Raw genomic sequence first — 19,082 nt, 5'->3', positions numbered from 1 at the left:
CTGAGAATAGTTTTGATTCAGAGGGGACTGTTAAAAAAATCTTTGGGACTGCCTTTTACCAATGTAAGCTATGTGGGGGCAGGAGCAACGGAGTGGAGGGTTTGAGATCTTATCTGCTGTCAGCATTCTGACCCCCAGGCAGCCGTTCCCAATCCGGTTGTCCCATAACGTTTTTCCCTTTGGTCTGTGACCAGTTTAGTGTACTGCCGAGAACTCCCTTTTCCCGTTAATGTTCCGCCTGACCTGCACATGACTTTCTAAGTATTTGGGTAGTTACTGTACTTGGTCAAAGGCTCTATGACCTGAGTACTTTACAAATATTATAGGGTATTAGTTCCTTTCTGATTCTTTATTACATTTCTGTGCAAGCAGAAGTAACAGATGGCAACGATTTGGGTAGCCTTACAAATGATTATTTGTCCTTTGCTACTGTATGTAGAAGCTTCTGAGCATCTGCGTCTAGGCACGGGATTTGCTTGAATGTTTGCCCTTCTTTTCCACAGATTTTGACCTTTTGGAACTAACTTTTTTCAGCTCGGCTTTGCTGTGTGGATCAATCAAGCTCTCCTGGTCAGGGTAGACTTCACTGTCGTCGGGCTGATCCTCGATGCTAGCTCTCAAGCTCCGAGATTTGCGACGGCTGCTTTTCGGCTCCATTTTGGCGTCCACTAGTTTGCCGCTAATCACACTTTCTCTTCTGGACTTCAACCCGGAATTGGTCCCTTCCTTGTACTCTGATTTCAGCTCCCCTTTTTGCTGCTGACTTTCTTCTTCAGCCCCGCTTGTGCGGTGGGCTTCGAGCTCTGCCTGAGCTTCCTCTTCCTGCTTGCTGTCTGCCCTGTCTCGCTTCATGTTCATCCACTCATGCTTTGCCTCGTGCTTCATGTCCACCCATTCGTGCCCCGTTTCAAGCTCCCACTGGTACTTCTGGTCGCGCTTTTGCTCACTTTTCTCGTTGTGCTTCTCCTCCTTTTTGTGCCCGTGCTTCTCCGAGGTCGCCTCTGATTTCTTGGGTGCAGAAGAGTCTTTCATCTTGCTGGTGATGAGCCAGGGATGCTCCAGTACCTCTTCGATGGTGAGGCGCTTAGTGGTGTCCGGGTGGAGCATGCGGTAGATCAGCTCTTTGCATTCAGGAGCCACCACCTTCGATCGAGGGAAATCTACTCTGTGTTCCTTCTGTATCCTGAGCATCCTTTTGATATTAGAGTCATCATATGGCATTGATCCACACACCATGATGAAAAGGATCACCCCAAGGCTCCAGACATCATACACTTTGGGCTGGTAAGGGATCCCTTGTAGAACCTCAGGAGCTGCATATGCTGCAGAGCCACAGAAGGTTTTACTGAGCAGGGGTCTCCCTTGGTCGTCTGTACTGCACCGCTTGGCAAAGCCAAAGTCGGAGAGTTTGATATTGAAGTCCTTATCTAGGAGGAGGTTCTCACACTTGAGGTCCCGGTGGACCACGCCCAATTCATGACAATGCTTGATGGCTAGAGCCAGCTGCCGGAACATCTTCCGTGACACCTCGTCCGGCAGGGAGCCCCTGGTCTTGATGAACTCCAACAAGTCTCCCTGCACACCCAGCTCCATGATAATGTAAACCTTCCCATCAGAAGTCTCAAAAATCTCAAAGGTTTTGACGATGTAGCGGTGGTTGAGCATGGCCAGGATATCCAGCTCACGGGGTAGGAATTTCTCCAGAAAGTCAGCAGGTGCCTTTTTCCTATCAATGATCTTTACGGCCACATTAGTCTTCAGGCGTTCGGAGTAGGCAGACTTGACTTTGGCGTATGACCCCTCTCCCAGGTTGACACCCAAGGTGTAGCCTCGTTTCTTCAAGACCATTCCATCATCCATGGTGCTGTGGTATCAATAGATATACACCTTCCCTGACAGCCAGCCCACAAATGCCATGGAGACTTCTGCCCAGTGCATGAACGTTACTTTCTCACTCAGACTCCAGCAGGTCGTTTTCCACACAGTAACAAGTCACCACCTTACTGACAACTCCTGTTGTGATGGCTCTAGAAAGAATGTTTGCCTGTTACATCACAGGTGAAGGCACAATGGATGGTGTGCTACAATGGGTAGAGAACACGGCTGCAGAATGGTCACTACTTCCTCCTCCGCCACACCTCATAGAAGAAAAGATCGTTATCGACCCACCCTGATCATGTTGAACAGTGGAGCAGGCTTGAAGAGCTGTGGCCTTCTCCTCCCATTTTATTGTGTTCTTGTTACAACGCCGTTTTCATTGGCTTTCTCTTGATCAGACTCTGACATTAGATTGTGTGTCCTGATTCCACAACTTGTAATTTGTGAATGACTTATTTTCCTGCTTTTTATTAATCATGGTAACTGTTTGGTGAGCATTTTGAAACCTTCTGGATGAGCTGGGAATGGTAGATGCAGGAGATTGACCACAGGTTGGATTGAAAGTGTGCGAAGGTCACAGATGACAGTGGAGTTGGTGGAGATAAGAGTAAAGGGCATGATGTCATGGAAGGTCACGAGGCATTCAAAAACCGAGTATGTAATTTTTAGCAGACAATTGTATGTGCCCAGGGCAAAGAAGAGGGCAGGAAAATCATTGCAGAAACTGCGCATTCAGCAAATAGCTTTTTTCAAAAGCTCCCTTCTGGAAAGTGCTAATGTACTATTAAAACAAAAACCTTATACCATTTTAAACAGGGAGTTAACCATTCCAATTAGCCCTTCATTTTCTCTCTCTGTATTACCCCCCCCCCCATCACTGCACTGTAAACACTTTAAGCCAGTTTTGATAAAGCTTTGTAAATACATATTGGTATTTATGTGCATTTTATTCCATATCCATACTTTAACCTCTAACTTTCTTTAATATAATTGTTGAATGTTGTTGTGTTTTCTTTGTGTGTCACATACATGTAAATGTATATGGCAAATAAAACTTTGCTAGACTAGGAATCATGCCATCAGGGAGGATGCTGCAGCAACATTTAGGATGAGCTGAAGTTTAACGAGAGTGGAAACAGGATTGGTTAGCACACAACACAAAAATACAACTGCAGATGCTGTGGATCAAAGAATATGTACGCAACGCTGGAAGAACTCAGCAGGTCAGGCAGCATCCATGAGAAAAGAGTAGCCAATGTTTTGGGCTGAGACCCTTCATCAGGAATGGGGGTTAGCATGTGTGCTGAGATGGGGTGCATACAAGTGGCCCTACAAAGTAATGTTCATTGGCTCTGAACTGATTTGATCTCAAGCTCCAGCCAGGGGAGGCAAGTAGTCGATGTTCTGGGCTGAGACCTGATGAGTCCTGATGAAGGGTCTCAGCCTGAAATGTTGACTGTTAACTCTTTTCCATTTATGTTGCCTGGCCTGCTGAGATGACCCAGCATTTTTTGTGTGTTCCTCTGGACTTCCAGCATCTGCAGATTTTCTTGTGCTTGTATTATGGGAATGAGGTCTGGTCAACCAAGCCAGAGACTGCAAGTGGCTCAAAGAGAGGTAGGTCATTGTTGTTAACAGTGAAATAAGGGACCAAAAATGACTGCTGGGCTATATCAGTGAAGTACCTAAAATTAAATATAATTAAAGTGTGCAGAACTGGAATATATTTTACAAAACAGTTGAAGAGAAAGGCTATACAGAGCAAGAATGCTGTGCAAATGTGTGGAGCTGGCAAACAACTTCTCCCTCATTGTTGCAAAAACAAAGGAGCTGGTTGTGCATTACAGGAGGAATGGAGACAGGCTAACCCCTATTGACATAAATGGATCTGGGGTTGAGAGGGTAAACAACTTCAAGTTCCTCAGCATCCACATCACTGAGGACCTCACATGGTCTGTATACACCAGCTGTGTGGTGAAAAAGGAACAACAGTGCCTCTTTCACCTCAGACAGTTGAGGAAGTTTGGTATGGGCCCCCAAATCCCAAGAACTTTCTACAGGGGCACAATTGAGAGCATCCTGACTGGCTGCATTACTGCCTGGTATGGAAACTGTACCTCCCTTATTCGCAAGACTCTGCAGAGAATGGTGTGGACAGCCCAGCACATCTGTAGTTGTGAACTTCCTATAATTCAGGACATTTACAAAGATAGTTGTGAATCGAATCACCAGAACCACAATCGATTCCAGCTGCTACCATCTGGGAAATGGTACCGCAGCATAAGTGCCAAGACCATAGAACCATAGAACATTACAGCACAGAAACAGGCCTTTTGGCCCTTCTTGGCTGTGCCGAACCATTTTTCTGTGTAGTCCCACTGACCTGCACCTGGGCCATATCCCTCCAAACCCCTCTGCATCCATATACCTGACCAAAGGGCTCTGGGACAGCTTCTTCCACCAGGCCATCAGACTGATTAACTCGTGCTGATTTGAGTGTATTTCTATGTTACCTTGATTGTTCTATTTATTATAAATTACAAAGATTGCATACTTAGATGGAAACGTAATGTAAAGATGTTTAGAACATATAGAACATAGAATAGTACAGCACAGTACAGGCCCTTCGGCCCACAATGTTGTACCGGCCCTTAAACCCTGCCTCCCATATATTCCCCCACCTTAAGTTCCTCCATATACCTGTCTAGTAGTCTGTTAAATTTCACTAGTGTATCTGCCTCCATCACTGACTCAGGCAGTGCATTTCACACACCAACCACTCTCTGAGTAAAAAACCTTCCTCTAATAACCCCCTTGAACTTCTCACACTTTACCTTAAAGCCATGTCCTCTTGCATTGAGCAGTGGTGCCCCGGGGAAGAGGTGCTGGCTGTCCACTCTATCTATTCCTCTTAATATCTTGTATACCTCTATCATGTCTCCTCTCATCCTACTTCTCTCCAAAGAGTAAAGCCCTAGCTCCCTTAACCTCTGATCATAATGCATACTCTCTAAACCAGGCAGCATCCTGGTAAATCTCCTCTGTAACCTTTCCAATGCTTCCACATCCTTCCTATAGTGACGCTACCAGAACTGGACACAGTACTCCAAGTGTGGCCAAACTAGAGTTTTATAGATCATTACCTTGCGACTCTTAAACTCTACCCCTCAACTTATGAAAGCTAACACCCCATAAGCTTTCTTAACTACCCTATCTACCTGTGAGGTAACTTTCAGGGATCTGGGGACATGTACCCCCAGATCCCTCTGCTCCTCCACACTACTAAGTATCCTGCCATTTACTTTGTACTCTGCCTTGGAGTTTGTCCTTCCAAAGTGTACCACCTCACACTTTTCCGGGTTGAACTTCATCTGCCACTTCTCAGCCCACTTCTACATCCTATCAATGTCTCTCTGCAAACTTCGACAATCCTCTGCACTTTCTACAACACCACCAACCTTTGTGTCATCTGCAAACTTGCGAGCCCACCCTTCTACCCCCACATCCAGGTCATTAATAAAAATCATGAAAAGTAGGGGTCCCAGAACCAATCCTTGTGGGACACCACTAGTCATAATCCTCCAATCCGATTGTACTCCCTCCACCATGACCCTCTGCTTTCTGCAGGCAAGGTAATTCTGAATCCACCTGGCCAAACTTCCCATGATCCCATGCCTTCTGACTTTCTGAATAAGCCTACCATGTGGAACCTTCTCAAATGCCTTAATAAAATCCATGTAGATCACATCCACTGCACTACCCTCATCTACATGCCTTGTCACCTCCTCAAAGAACTCTAACAGGCTTGTTAGAAACGATCTGCCCTTCACAAAGCCATGCTGACTGTCCCTGATCAGACCATGATTCTCTAAATGCCCAGAGTTCCTATCTCTAAGAATCTTTTTTGATCAAGGGGACAACATTCACCTCCCTCCAATCCACCGGTACCATTCCCATGGACAAGGACATAAAGATCCTAGCCAGAGGCTCAGCAATCTCTTCCCTCGCCTTGTGGTGCGCCTTGTGGGGAATATTCTGTCAGGCCCCGGGGACTTATCCATTCGAATTTATTTTAATAACTCCAACATCTCCTTTCTCTTAATATCAACATGCTCCAGAACTTCAACCTCACTCATATTGTCCTCATCGTCATCAAGTTCCCTCTCATTGGTGAATACCGAAGAGAAGTATTCATTGAGGACTTCACTCCCTTCCACAGCCTCCAGGCACATCTTCCCACCTTTATCTCTATCTGGACCTACTTTCACTTCTGTCATCCTTTTGTTCTTCACATAATTGAAGAATGCCTTGGGGTTTTCCTTTACCCTACTTGCCAAGGCCTTCTCATGCCCCCTTCTTGTTCTCCTCAGCCCCTTCTTAAGCTTCTTTCTTGCTACCCTATAATCCTCAATAGCCCCATCTGATCCTTGCTTCCTAAACCTCATGTGTGCTGCCTTCTTCCACCTGACTAGATTTTCCACCTCACTTGTCACCCATGGTTCCTTCACCCTACCATTCTTTATCTTCCTCACCGGGACAAATTTATCCCTAACATCCTGCAAGAGATCCCTAAACATCAACCACATGTCCATGGTACATTTCCCTGCAAAAACATCCCGATTCACACCCGCAAGTTCCAGCCTTATAGCTTCATAATTTGCCCTTTCCCAATTAAAAATTTTCCTGTCCTCTGATTCTATCCTTTTCCATGATAATGCTAAAGGCCAGGGAGCAGTGGTCACTGTCCCCCAGATGCTCATCCACTGAGAGATCTGTGACCTGACCCCGTTCGTTACCTAATACTAGATCCAGTATGGCATTCTCCCCAGTCAGCCTGTCAACATATTGTGACAGGAATCCATCCTGGACACACTTAACAAACTCTGCCCCATCTAAACCATTGGAACTAATCGGGTGCCAATCAATATTAGGGAAGTTAAAGTCATCCATGATAACAACCCTGTTATTTTTGCACCTTTCCAAAATCTGCCTCCCAATCTGCTCCTTGGTATCTCTGCTGCTACCAGGGGGCCCGTAGAATACTCCAAATAGAGTAACTGCTCCCTTCCTGTTCCTAACTTCCACCCATACTGACTGAAAAGAGGATCCTGCTACATTACCCACTCTTTCTATAGCTGTAATAGTATCCCTGACCAGCAATGCCACCCTCCTCCCTTTCCCCCCTTCTATCCCCCTTAAAACACTAAAATCCCGGAATATTGAGAATCCATTCCTTCCCTGGTGCCAGCCACATGTCTGTAATGGCCACTACATCATAATTCCATGTATGTATCCAAGCTGACAGTTTATCACCTTTGTTCCTGATGCCTCTTGCATTGAAGTACACGTATTTTAGCCCTTCTACCTTAATACCTTTACACCCTTTATTCTGCTTCTCTTTCCTCAAAGCCTCTTTATATGTTAAATCTGGCTTTACTCCATGCACTAAACTTGCAGTTCTTGCATGATCTTTATCCTCCATCTCACTATCTGCTCTAACACTCTGGTTCCCCTTCACCTGAAAATCTAGTTTAAACCCCCTGAAACAGCACTAGCCAACCTTCCCGCAAGGATATTAGTCCCCGTCCAGTTCAGATGCAACCTGTCCCATTGGAACAAGTCCCAATTGTCCAGAAACATGAAGCCCTTCCTCCTGCACCAACTCCTTAGCCGTGTATTTAGCTGCATTATCTTCCTATTTCTAGCCTCACTAACACGTGGCACTGGTAGCAATCCTGAGATTGCAACCCTGGAGGTCCTGTCCTTCAACTTTGCACCTAACTCCCTAAACTCTCTTTGCAGGACCTCCTCCTTCTTCCTATCCATGTCATTGGTCCCTACATGGAGCACAACATCTGGCTGCTCACCCTCCCTCTTGAGAATACTGAGAACTCGATCCGAGATATCACGGACCCTGGCACCAGGGAGGCAACAGACCATCCGGGATTCTCGATCTCTCCCACAGAACCTCCTATCTGTCCCCCTAGCTATCAAATCCCCTATCACTACTGCTCTCCTCTTTTCCCTCCTTCCCTTCTGGGCTGAGGGTCCAGTCTCGGTGCCAGAGATGTGACCATTACAACTTGTCCCTGGTAGGTCGTCCCCACCAACAGTATCTAAAACGGTATACTTATTATTGATGGGAATGGCCACAGGGTGCTCTGATCTTCCTGTCTATTCCCCTTCCCCCTCCTGACAGTCACCCAGCTACCTGTCTCCTGACTCTTAGGGGTGACTATCTCCCTGAAACTCCTGTCTATTTCTGCCTCTGCCTCACGAATGATCCGAAGTTCATCTAGCTCCAGCTCCAGTTCCCTAACTCGGTTTGACAGAAGCTGATTTCTGCCACTGACGGGTCACTGATGTATAGAGTATGGGTGGGAGAGAATGTATGGAGACGTCCTGTGGATCAGTTCCTGGATGCTCAGGTAGAAAACTCAACAACACCTTGCCCGGACTCCCATGACATAGAAGCATGTCATGTGGATCAAATCCTGAATGCTCAGTGGAAAACACAATAACATCTTACCCTAACTCCCTGAACATAGAAGAAAACACTCCTGATGTGACCACCTCAGCCTCGCCCACAGATAAGCCTGTCACCAGTGCTGAGGACCCATCTGATGTACCTGTGGAGACTAATTCCCCAAAGCAAACGTTGCAGGGTAGATTTTACCCAGAGAGGCCAAGAAGACCCCCCCCCCTCCAAAGACTTGAGTTATAATTATTATAATTATTACTATTACGTTACTTTGTTATAATTTCATATCATTAAGTTATTAACTAAACAGTGGGTAGGCATTTGTATATTAATACAGTATTTGTTTAACGTAAAAAAAACAGTTGATACACTTAAATAAAAGGGGAGGAGTGTACCATATAGTCTACTATATGGGACTATTTTATGTCGTAGTAACACATTATTGAGCATGCACTATTGGGCGCATATTGATCTGTATATATGTGTTCAGTTCGGTTTTAGTTAGTAAAGAAACCTGTTAACATAGCTCCAGTCTCCAGCGGTTTTATTAATGATATTGTTGTGTAAACGGCCACATACACAACAGGTTACTAGGCAACCTCACAGTTCCCTGAGGAAAGGACATCTATCCAACTTCCCTGCATTCTCTGTCTTTTATCCAAGTTCCTAGCTCAGTCCTTCCTTCAAAAGCTTTGACATTTGCAAGTATATCCCTAATTTGCTTTTGTAAATTGCAATCAAATTTATTTCCTACAGGTCCTGCAGTGTCAAAAGCTTCCCACATTCTGATGAAGGGTCTCAGCCTGAAACGTCAACTATTTACAGCTGCCTGGCCTGCTGAGTTCCTCCAGCGTTGTGTGTGTGTTGCTTTGGATTTTCAGCTTCTGCAGATTTCCTTGTGTTTGTGCTTCCCACTGTCCTCTGATCAGTACAATTATACCCCTCCTCCTTCCTCTCCTCTTCTTCATATTTTAACATTAAACTAATGAGCAGAGTGGGTCATTTAACTTCACACAGATTTCAGTGTACAAATAAAGCAATTTACCAATCTGAATTTGGAAGAGTTTTGTTCCTCTGCCTTGGTGCTTCTCTCCTTCTTTGAAGGATGTTTACTTTTTGTTATATTACTCAAAATAAAGTCACTGGCCAATCCATCTGGACCACACTTTGCGTTTCTGTTTAGTGAGTTGGCTTCCACTTGACTGTGGAGTATGTTACAGCCAAACTTCAACATTGTATGGTGATTAGGAATATGATCTCTGGAAATTTTAAAATAGTTTGACCACTTACAGTGTTATTCACTTCAGGAAATTATGGGCCCATACTGCCCGATCTTCTGAATTACAATATGACCTGCATTAACAACTGTGACTGTAATTTCAGAAGAAACTAACGGGCTATTGGAGATTACTGAGCTGATCACTGTCAAAGTGGCAATCTTAAGAAGATTTAGGGAGAGGGCAGCACTTGTAAGAGGCAGATCAGATCCAGTTTGATTTAACTGGATGAATCTATTTTTGAAATAACAGCAACTAAAAGGTGTGTGAATGGATTTGTGGTAAACTGTTGTTTTCTGACTGAAGATGTTAGCTTGTGGCATTCTCTAATTGGATCTCTGACCATTGCTTTCTTTGCATACGTTAACGACTTGGATGCTGGAATATTTCAAAATTAGTCAAAGGTGCCAAACTTTGTGGAATGACAAATGATGAAAATGATACCAATTAAAGACAACATTGTGGAACAGGTGAGTGGAATGGAGTTTAGTACAGAGATATGTCATGATGCATTCAGACAGAAAGAGGGGAAGAGGCGGTCTGTGTGTAAAGAGAGTGTGGGGTTCATGTGCATGGACCTTTTGAAGGGCAATAATGTGCAAGCTTGGACCTGAGGAGTTTCTAAAGCAGAAATGCTATGTTGAATCTTGGTAAATTCTGGTTAGGCCACAGCTGTATAATAATGTGACCAGCACACAACAGGAAGTTTATGGAGGTTCCAGAGGGAGCTCAGAGGAAACCTGATGGTCACAGGGAGAATACAGACAGCCTCAGAAATCAGAACTGCATCTAAGTTTTGGGAAGTCTTAGGTGGCAGCTTTGCCAGCTGCATCACTATGCCAGCCTTAACAATTAATAGCTTTAATATTCTTTTTTTTAATATCTAACATACAGCAAAAAATACCAAATCTCTCAATGACATATATGCACAATTAAACCACTTTTTCCAGTGCATGGGCAGGGCCCTGAATCAGAATCAGATTTATTAAATTTGACCTGTGTTGTGAAATGTGTTGGTTTGCAGCAAATGTCAAGAGATGCAGGCCAAGTGAGAGCTACTGGGATGGGCATCTTTGTTGGCAGGAGTGAGTCAGGCCAAAGGTCATGTTTCTATGCCATATTACTCTATAACTGTGAAACATACAACTGGACCCAAAGGTGATGGAGTTTAGCTGAACTGTTATGTTGGCCAGCTAGTGTGTTGGCCTTCATTAGTTGGAGGATTAAGTTCAAGAGCCTCAAGGTAGTGTTGCAGCTCTATAAACCAATGGTTAGACCACATTTGGACTATTGTGTTCAGTTCTGGTCACTTCATAGGAAGCTTTAGAGAGAGTGCAGAAGAAATTTACCAGGATGCTACTTGGTAAGAGAGCATAAGAACATAAGAGATAGGAGCAGGAGTAGGCCAATCGGCCCCTCAAGCCTGCTCCGCCATTCAACAAGATCATGGCTGATCCAATCTTAACTCTAGTTTTCACCGAATCCCACAAGGCAACAGTGCCAACCAACAGGGCACCATGCCACCCATTTTATTTTATTATTCATCCCGCCCAAACCCATGTGATCACCCAGGGAAAAAAACCGAGTTGCCAATTGAGGAGAAAAAATCTGGAAAATTCCTCTCTGACCCATCCAGGCTATCGAAAACTGGTCCAGGAGATCACATGGCTGATCTAAACCTAGCCTCATGTCCACTTACCTGCTCGCTCACCGTATCCCCTAATGCCATTTTTATCCAGGAAAATGTCTATCTCCGTTTTGAATTTATTGAGTGTAGTAGCTTCCACAGCTCTCTGGGGCAGTAAATTCCACAGCCCCTCTACCCTCTGAGTGAAGAAATTTCTCCGCATCTCAGTCCTGGAACGGCACCCCCTTATTTTAAGATTATGCCCCCTAGTCCTAGTTTCACCCATCATTGGGAACATTCTCCCCGCATCCACCCGATCAAGCCCCTTCACAATCTTATATGTTTCAATAAGATCGCCTCTCATTCTTCGGAACACCAATGAGTAGAGTCCCAATCTACTCAACCTCTCATCATACATCAACCCACCCATCCCCGGAATTAACCTAGTGAACCTTCTCTGCACTGCCTCGAGAGCCAGTATGTCCTTTCTTAAATATGGACACCAGAACTGCACGCAGTACTCCAGGTGTGGTCTCACCAATACCCAGTACAACTGCAGTAAGACCTCCCTGTTCTTATACTCCATCCCCCTAGCAATAAAAGCCAGCATTCCATTGGCCTTCTTGACCACCTGCTGCACTTGCATACTAACTTTTTGTGTTTCCTGCACCAGGACCCCCAGATCCCTTTGCACAGAAGCACTTTCCAGTTTCTCTCCATTTAGATAATAACTTGCTCTATTATTTTTCCTGCCAAAGTGCAAGACCTCACACTTGTCAGTATTATATTTCATCTGCCAAATGTTTGCCCAATCACTCAGCCTATCTATGTCCCCCTGCAGGGTTTCAATGTCCTCCGCACTCATTACACTCCCTCCCATCTTTGTGTCATCAGCAAACTTCGATACGTTGCACTTAGTCCCTTTCTCCAAATCATTAATATAGATTGTAAAGAGTTGGGGTCCCAACACCGACCCCTGCGGAACACCACTAGTCACCAACTGCCAGTCTGAGAATAAACCATTTATCCCAACTCTCTGTTTTCTGTTAGAAAGCCAATCCTCCACCCATGCCAGAATATTATCCCCAATCCCATGATTTTTTACTTTAAGTAATAATCTTTGGTGTGGCACCTTGTCAAATGCCTTTTGGAAGTCCAAATACACCACATCCACTGGTTCCCCTTTATCTACCCTATATGTTATGTCCTCAAAGAACTCCAACAAATTTGTCAAACATGACTTCCCTTTTGTAAAGCCATGCTGACTTTGTCCTATTAAGCTATGTTTATCCAAATGCCCTGTTACTGTTTCCTTAATTATCGATTCCAACATTTTGCCAACCACAGATGTTAGGCTAACTGGCCTATAATTGCCAGCCTTCTGTCTATTGCCCTTTTTAAATAAATGAGTTACATTAGCATTTTTCCAATCTGCCGGGACCATTGCCGAGTCCAGCGAGTTTTGAAAAATTATCACTAATGCATCCACAATCCCGACCGCCACTTCCCATAAGACCCTAGGATGCAAGCCATCTGGTCCAGGGGATTTATCCACCTTCAGTCCCGTTAATTTATCAAGTACCATTTCCTTGGTGATTTGAATCGTAGTTAGCTTCTCTCCCCCTAGAGCCCCCTGTTTATCCAGTGTTGGGATATTTTGAGTGTCCTCTACTGTAAAAACTGATACAAAATATTCGTTCAGCGTTTCCGCCATCTCCATGTCCCCTACCATTAATTTCCCGGTCTCACCTTCTAGGGGACCAACATTTACTTTAGCCACCCTTTTTCTTTTTATGTAACTATAAAACCTCTTACTATCTGCTTTTATGTTTTTCGCCAATTTACTTTCATAATCTATCTTCCCCTTCTTAATCAATCTTTTTGTTATTTGCTGCTGATCTTTAAAAGCTTCTCGATCTTCAATCTTCCCACTAGATTTAGCTACCTTATATAACTTTCTTTTTAGTCTTATGTCTTAGCATGTCTTATGAGGACAGGTTGAGTGAGATAGGGCTTTTTTCTTTGGAGTGAAGGAGGATGAAAGGTGTCTTGCTAGAGGTGTAAGATGATAAGAGGCGTTGATTGAAGGGATAGACTTTTTCCCAGGATTGCTAATATAGTGGTGGGGTTGGGGGGTAATTTTAAGGTGATTGGAGGAAAGCATAACGGGGTTATCTGAGATAGATTTTTTTATTACACAGAGTGTGGTGAATATATGGAATGCCCTGACGGGGGTGGGGGTAGAGGCAGAAACATTAAGGACATTTAGAAATTCCTAGATAGGCACATGGATGATAGAAAATGAAAGGCAATGTACGAGGAAAAGCTCAGATTGATCTTTTTAAAGGTCAGCGCAACATCATTGGCCAAAAGACTGTTTTGTCCTATATTCTATCATGGACAAATCTCCAAAGGTTTAGTTTTGACTTAGTGCAAATCAATAAAACACATAGAACAGGGTGTGCCAATGTGATCCTGGTCTGGAGACATCTTCCTTCTCCACCCTACCTCCATCCTCTGACTGATCTCTCTTGCTCATCTGACTTGGTTTCTGCTTCATGTCAGCTGTGCAAATGGAATCCTGCATCAACTGAGTATTATGTCCAACCTTCCGATCACAATCTTGGGAAAGAATTCCATATTCTACCTTGTTAATGGTTCATCGATTGGAGTCTCCCACATGGAAACTTCTGTCTTCTAATGAATTATCAGAGGATTTGTGAATGGTAATTGGTTTAGAATTGTCACATGCACTAAGGTTTATGAAAAGCTTTGTTTCCATACTATCTATACAGATCATTTCACCATATCAGTACATCAATGTATACAAGGGAAAGCATTCCCAGACTGCAGTGTCAGTTACAAAGAAAGTGCATTCAGGTAAACCAAAAGATGTAAAGCCATAATGAGTTAGATTGTGAGATCTACGCAGACTGGGAGACCGTTTCACTGAACACCTACGCTCTGTCCGTCAGAGAAAGCAGGATCTCCCAGTGGCCACACATTTTAATTCCACGTCCCATTCCCATTCTGATATGTCTATCCGTGGCCGCCTCTACTGTCAAGATGAATCCACACTGAGGTTGGAGGAACAACACCTTATATTCCGTCTGGGTAGCCTCCAACCTGATGGTATGAACATTGATTTCTCTAAATACGTTAATGCCCATCCTCCCCTTATTACCCCATCCCTTATTTATTTATTTATCTCTCTATCTATCTATCTTTTTTTTCTCTCTCTCTGTCCCTCTCACAATCACTCTTTGCCTGCTCTCCATCTGGTGCTCCCCTCCCTCTTTCTTTCTCCCTAGGCCTCCTGTCCCATGATCCTTTCCCTTCTCCAGCTCTGTATTCCTTTTGCCAATCAACTTTCCAGCTCTTAGCTTCATCCCACCCCCTCCTGTCTTCTATCATTTCGGATCTCCCCCTCCCCTCCCACTTTCAAATCTCTTACTATCTTTTCTTTCAGTTAGTCCTAATGAAGGGTCTCGGCCCGAACTGTCGACTGTACTTCTTCCTAAAGATGCTGCCTGCCTGCTGCATTCCACCAGCACTTTGTGTGTGTTGCTTGAATTTCCAATATCTTCCGATTTCCTTGTGTTATCATACAAGAGTTCAAAAGTTCAAAGTAAATTTATTGTCAAAGTACGTATATGTCACCATACACTACCCTAAGATTCATTTTCCTGCGGGCATTCACAGGAACATAAAGAAATACAATAAACTTCTGAAAAATATGCATAACAAAGAGCAGCAACAACTAATATATAAGAAAAAAGGACAAATTGTTCAAATAAATAAATAAACAAATAATACTGAGAGCATGAGTTGTCAAGCCTTGGAATTGAGCCTATAGTCTGTAGAATCAGTTCAGAGTTGAGGTGAGTGAAGTTATCCATATTGGTTCAGGAGCCTGATGTTTGCAAGGTAACAGCTGTTCCTGCACCTGTTGGTGTAGGACCCAGGGATCCTGTACCACCTTCCTGATGGCAGCGGTGAGAAAAGAGCCTGGCCTGGATGGAGGGGTTCTGTCATGACAGATGCTGCTTTCTTGTGACACTGCTCCTTGTCAATGTGCTCAGTAGTGTAGAGGGCTTTTCCTGTGATGGACTGGGCTATATCCATTACTTTTTGTAGGCTTTTCCATTCAAGGTCACTGGTCATACCAGGTCATGATGCAACCAGTCAGGACACTTCCACTGTGCATCTACAGAAGTTTGTCAAAGTTTTAGATGACATGCTGAATCTGTGCAAACTGTTGTGCCTTTTTTGTAATAGGACTTATGTGCTGGTCCCAGGACAAATCTATTGAAATGGTAACATAGAAACATAGAAAACCTACAGCACAATACAGGCCCTTCGGCCCACAATGTTGTGCCGAACATGTGCCTACCTTAGAAATTACTAGGCTTACCTATAGCCCTCTATTTTACTAAGCTCCATGTACCTATCTAAAAGCCTCTTAAAAGACCGTATCGTATCCGCCTCCATCACCGTTGCCAACAGCCCATTCCACGCACTCACCACTCTCTGAGTAAAAAACTAACCCCTAACATCTCCTCTGTACCTACTCCTCAGCACCTTAAGCCTGTGTCCTCTTGTGGCAACCATTTCAGCCCTGGGAAAAAGCCTCTGACTATCCACATGATCAATGCCTCTCGTCATCTTGTACACCTCTATCAGGTCACCCCTCATCCTCCTTTGCTCCAAGGAGAAAAGGGAGAGTTCACTCAACTTATTCTCATAAGGCATGCTCCCAAATCCAGGCAACATCCTTGTAAATCTCCTCTGCACCCTTTCTATGGTTTCCACATCTGTCCTGCAGTGAGGCGACCAGAACTGAGCACAGTACTCCAAGTGGGGTCTGACCAGGGTCCTATATAGCTGCAACATTACTTCTGGGCTCCTATATTCAATTCCAAGATTGATGAAGTCCAATACACCATACACCTTCTTAACCACAGAGTCAACCTGTGCAGCTGCTTTGAGCGTCCTATGGACTCGGACCCCAAATCACTCTGATCCTCCACACTGCCAAGAGTATTAACATTAATACTGTATTCTGCCATCATATTTGACCTACCAAAATGAACCACTTCACACTTATCTGGGTTGAACTCCATCTGCCATTTCTCAGCCCAGTTTTGCATCCTATCAATGTCCCGCTGTAACCCCTGAGAACCCTCCACACTATCCACAACACCTCCAACCTTTGTGTCATCAGCAAACTTACTAACCCATCCCTCCACTTCCTCATTCAGGTCATTTATAAAAATCATGAGGAGTAAGGGTCTCAGAACAGATCCCTAAGTCACTCCACTGGTGACCGACCTCCAGGCAGAATATGACCCGTCTACAACCACTCTTTGCCTTCTGTGGGCAAGCCAGTTCTGGACACAAAGCAATGACCCTTTGGATCCCATGCCTCCTTACTTTCTCAGTAAGTCTTGCATAGGGTACCTTACCAAATGCCTTGCTGAAATCCATATACACTACATCTACTGCTCTTCCTTCATCAATGTGTTTAGTCACATCCTCATTGTGGCCAAAATGTTCTATTTTAACTTCATCAGTCCACAGGACTTGTTTCCAAAATGCATCAGGCTTGTTTAGATGTTCCTTTGCAAACTTCTGACGCTGAATTTTTTGGTGAGGACGCAGGAAAGGTTTTCTTCTGATGACTCTTCCATGGAGGTCATATTTGTGCAGGTGTCGCTGCACAGTAGAACAGTACATCACCACTCCAGAGTCTGCTAAATCTTCCTGAAGGTCTTTTGCAGTCAAACGGGGGTTTTGATTTGCCTTTCTAGCAGTCCTACAAGCAGTTCTCTCAGAAAATTTTCTTGGTCTTCCAGACCTCAACTTGACCTCCACTGTTCCTGTTAACTGCCATTTCTTAATTACATTACGATCTGAGGAAACGGCTACCCGAAAACACTTTGCTATCTTCTTATAGCCTTCTCCTGCTTTGTGGGCGTCATTTATTTTAATTTTCAGAGTGCTAGGCAGCTGCTTAGAGGAGCCCATGGCTGCTGATTGTTGGGACAAGGTTTGAGGAGTCAGGGTATTTATAAAGCTTTGAAATTTGCATCACCTGGCCTTTCCTAATGATGACTGTGAACAAGCCATAGCCCTAACAAGCTAATTAAGGTCTGAGAGCTCTAATCTCTTGGGATGTCCAAACTTTTGCATAGTGCTCTTTTCCTTTTTTCACTCTAAAATTGTACAAAACAAAAATAATACACTAATCTTGCTTAAAATGTTGAAAAGAATGTTTCATCTTTAACTTTATGACTTTCGGAGATCAGTTCATCTTCTGCTCAGTTAACTATTCACAGTAACAGAAATTCTGACCGGGGTGCCCAAACTTTTGCATGCCACTGTTTTGCTGTTCAGATGTTCCAGGGTTGAGTGAAGAGCCTATGAGATGGCATCTGCTGTCGATTTATTGTGACAGTGACAAAATGGAGTGAATCCAAGTCGCTTCTCAGGCAGGAGTTGATATGTTTCATCAACAACTTCTCAAAGGACTTCATCCCAGGGGATGTAAGTGCTACTGGATGAGTCATTGAGGCAAGTTACCACATTGTTTTAAGTACCAGTATAACTGAAGCCTGCTTGGAGTAGGTGGGGACTGCACACTACCGCAGTGAGAGGTTAAAGATCTCAGTAAACACTCCAGCCGGTTGATCAGCACAGGTCTTTAGTACCAGGTACCCCATCTGGGCCGGATACTTTCTGTGTGTTCACCCTTCTGAAGGGTGCTCTCATGCCGGCATCGGAGACTGAAATCACAGGGTCATCTGGGGACTCGGGGAGTTTGTGAAGGTTCCTCCATGTTTTGATGGTCAAAGTGATGATAAGATTGCGCTCACCTGAAAGCAAAGCCCTGTTGTCCCCTATATTGCCTGATTTGACTTTGTAAGAGGTGATAAGAGATACCTTATAAAGATTTCAGCTGAAATTGAGACCTTTGGTGGAAAGGAGACCTGTCTGATCGCTGGGATTTCCATTCCATCTTTACAAGAGAGGAGCTTAAAGTGGAGAAGAATTATTTTATTATAATTGTTTGGGGAAGACAGACAGCGCAATGTACTTGAAAAACAAAATAAAAGCATGCAGATGCTGTAAATCTGGAATAAATACAGAAGATGCTGGAAATAGTCTTCAGGTCTGTGGAGAGAGAAAGTCAGTGTATGGTACGGTGTCTCACTGGCTGATATATGATGAAATTTATGTTAGGGAGTATTGTCTGAATGACATAACTGGTTGAGAAGTTCCTGAGGCGAATTTATTTCATTTTTCCAAACACTGGCTTGTGTTATAGAGTCATAGAGCTCTCCAACAGAGAAATAGGCCCTTTGGCCCATCTAGTCTGTGCCTAGCCCATCTATCTGCATCCTAACCATTTCCCCATATCTCTCTCATCCATGTGCCTATCCAAACTTCTCTTAAATGTTGGCGCAGGTGGTAGTGTGAGGCCGTTACTGCACCAGTGACCCGGGTTCAGCTCCGCTGCTCTCTGTAAGGAGTTTATAAGGTCTCCCTGTGGCTGTGTGTGTTTTCCTCCAGGTGCTCTATAATGGACTCCATGGGTCGGAGACAGTTAAAGGCTGCAGACCGGAGCACTTGTGAAGCTTTGACAAGTGGATACAAAGCTGCCAGATTCCATTCTGTTAACCTCTGAGAAACATCTGAATATAATACAAGGAGGCAGATAATTGCTTCCACATGAAGACTGTTAATTTCAAATACCAGCAGCTTCCAAGTGTTATTTCCCAGCAATGGATGGAGCACAGCCTTCCACTGTTGGAGCCAG

General features: G+C 44.2%; 1 protein-coding gene across 1 annotated transcript; it reads right to left on the bottom strand.

Moving 5' to 3' along the window:
• Window positions 1-459: 459 nt before the first annotated feature.
• On the bottom strand, window positions 460-1,860 carry LOC140732640 (testis-specific serine/threonine-protein kinase 1-like). Its single transcript, XM_073055336.1, has one exon. The coding sequence runs from the start codon at window positions 1,858-1,860 to the stop codon at window positions 460-462; it is 1,401 nt and encodes a 466-aa protein (XP_072911437.1).
• Window positions 1,861-19,082: the final 17,222 nt, after the last annotated feature.

The sequence above is a fragment of the Hemitrygon akajei genome, chromosome 9 (assembly GCF_048418815.1).
Source record: "Hemitrygon akajei chromosome 9, sHemAka1.3, whole genome shotgun sequence".
Taxonomy (NCBI): Eukaryota; Metazoa; Chordata; class Chondrichthyes; order Myliobatiformes; family Dasyatidae; genus Hemitrygon; species Hemitrygon akajei.
Note: the sequence above shows the minus strand (reverse complement) of the source record. Positions and strands in the feature narration are given on the sequence as shown.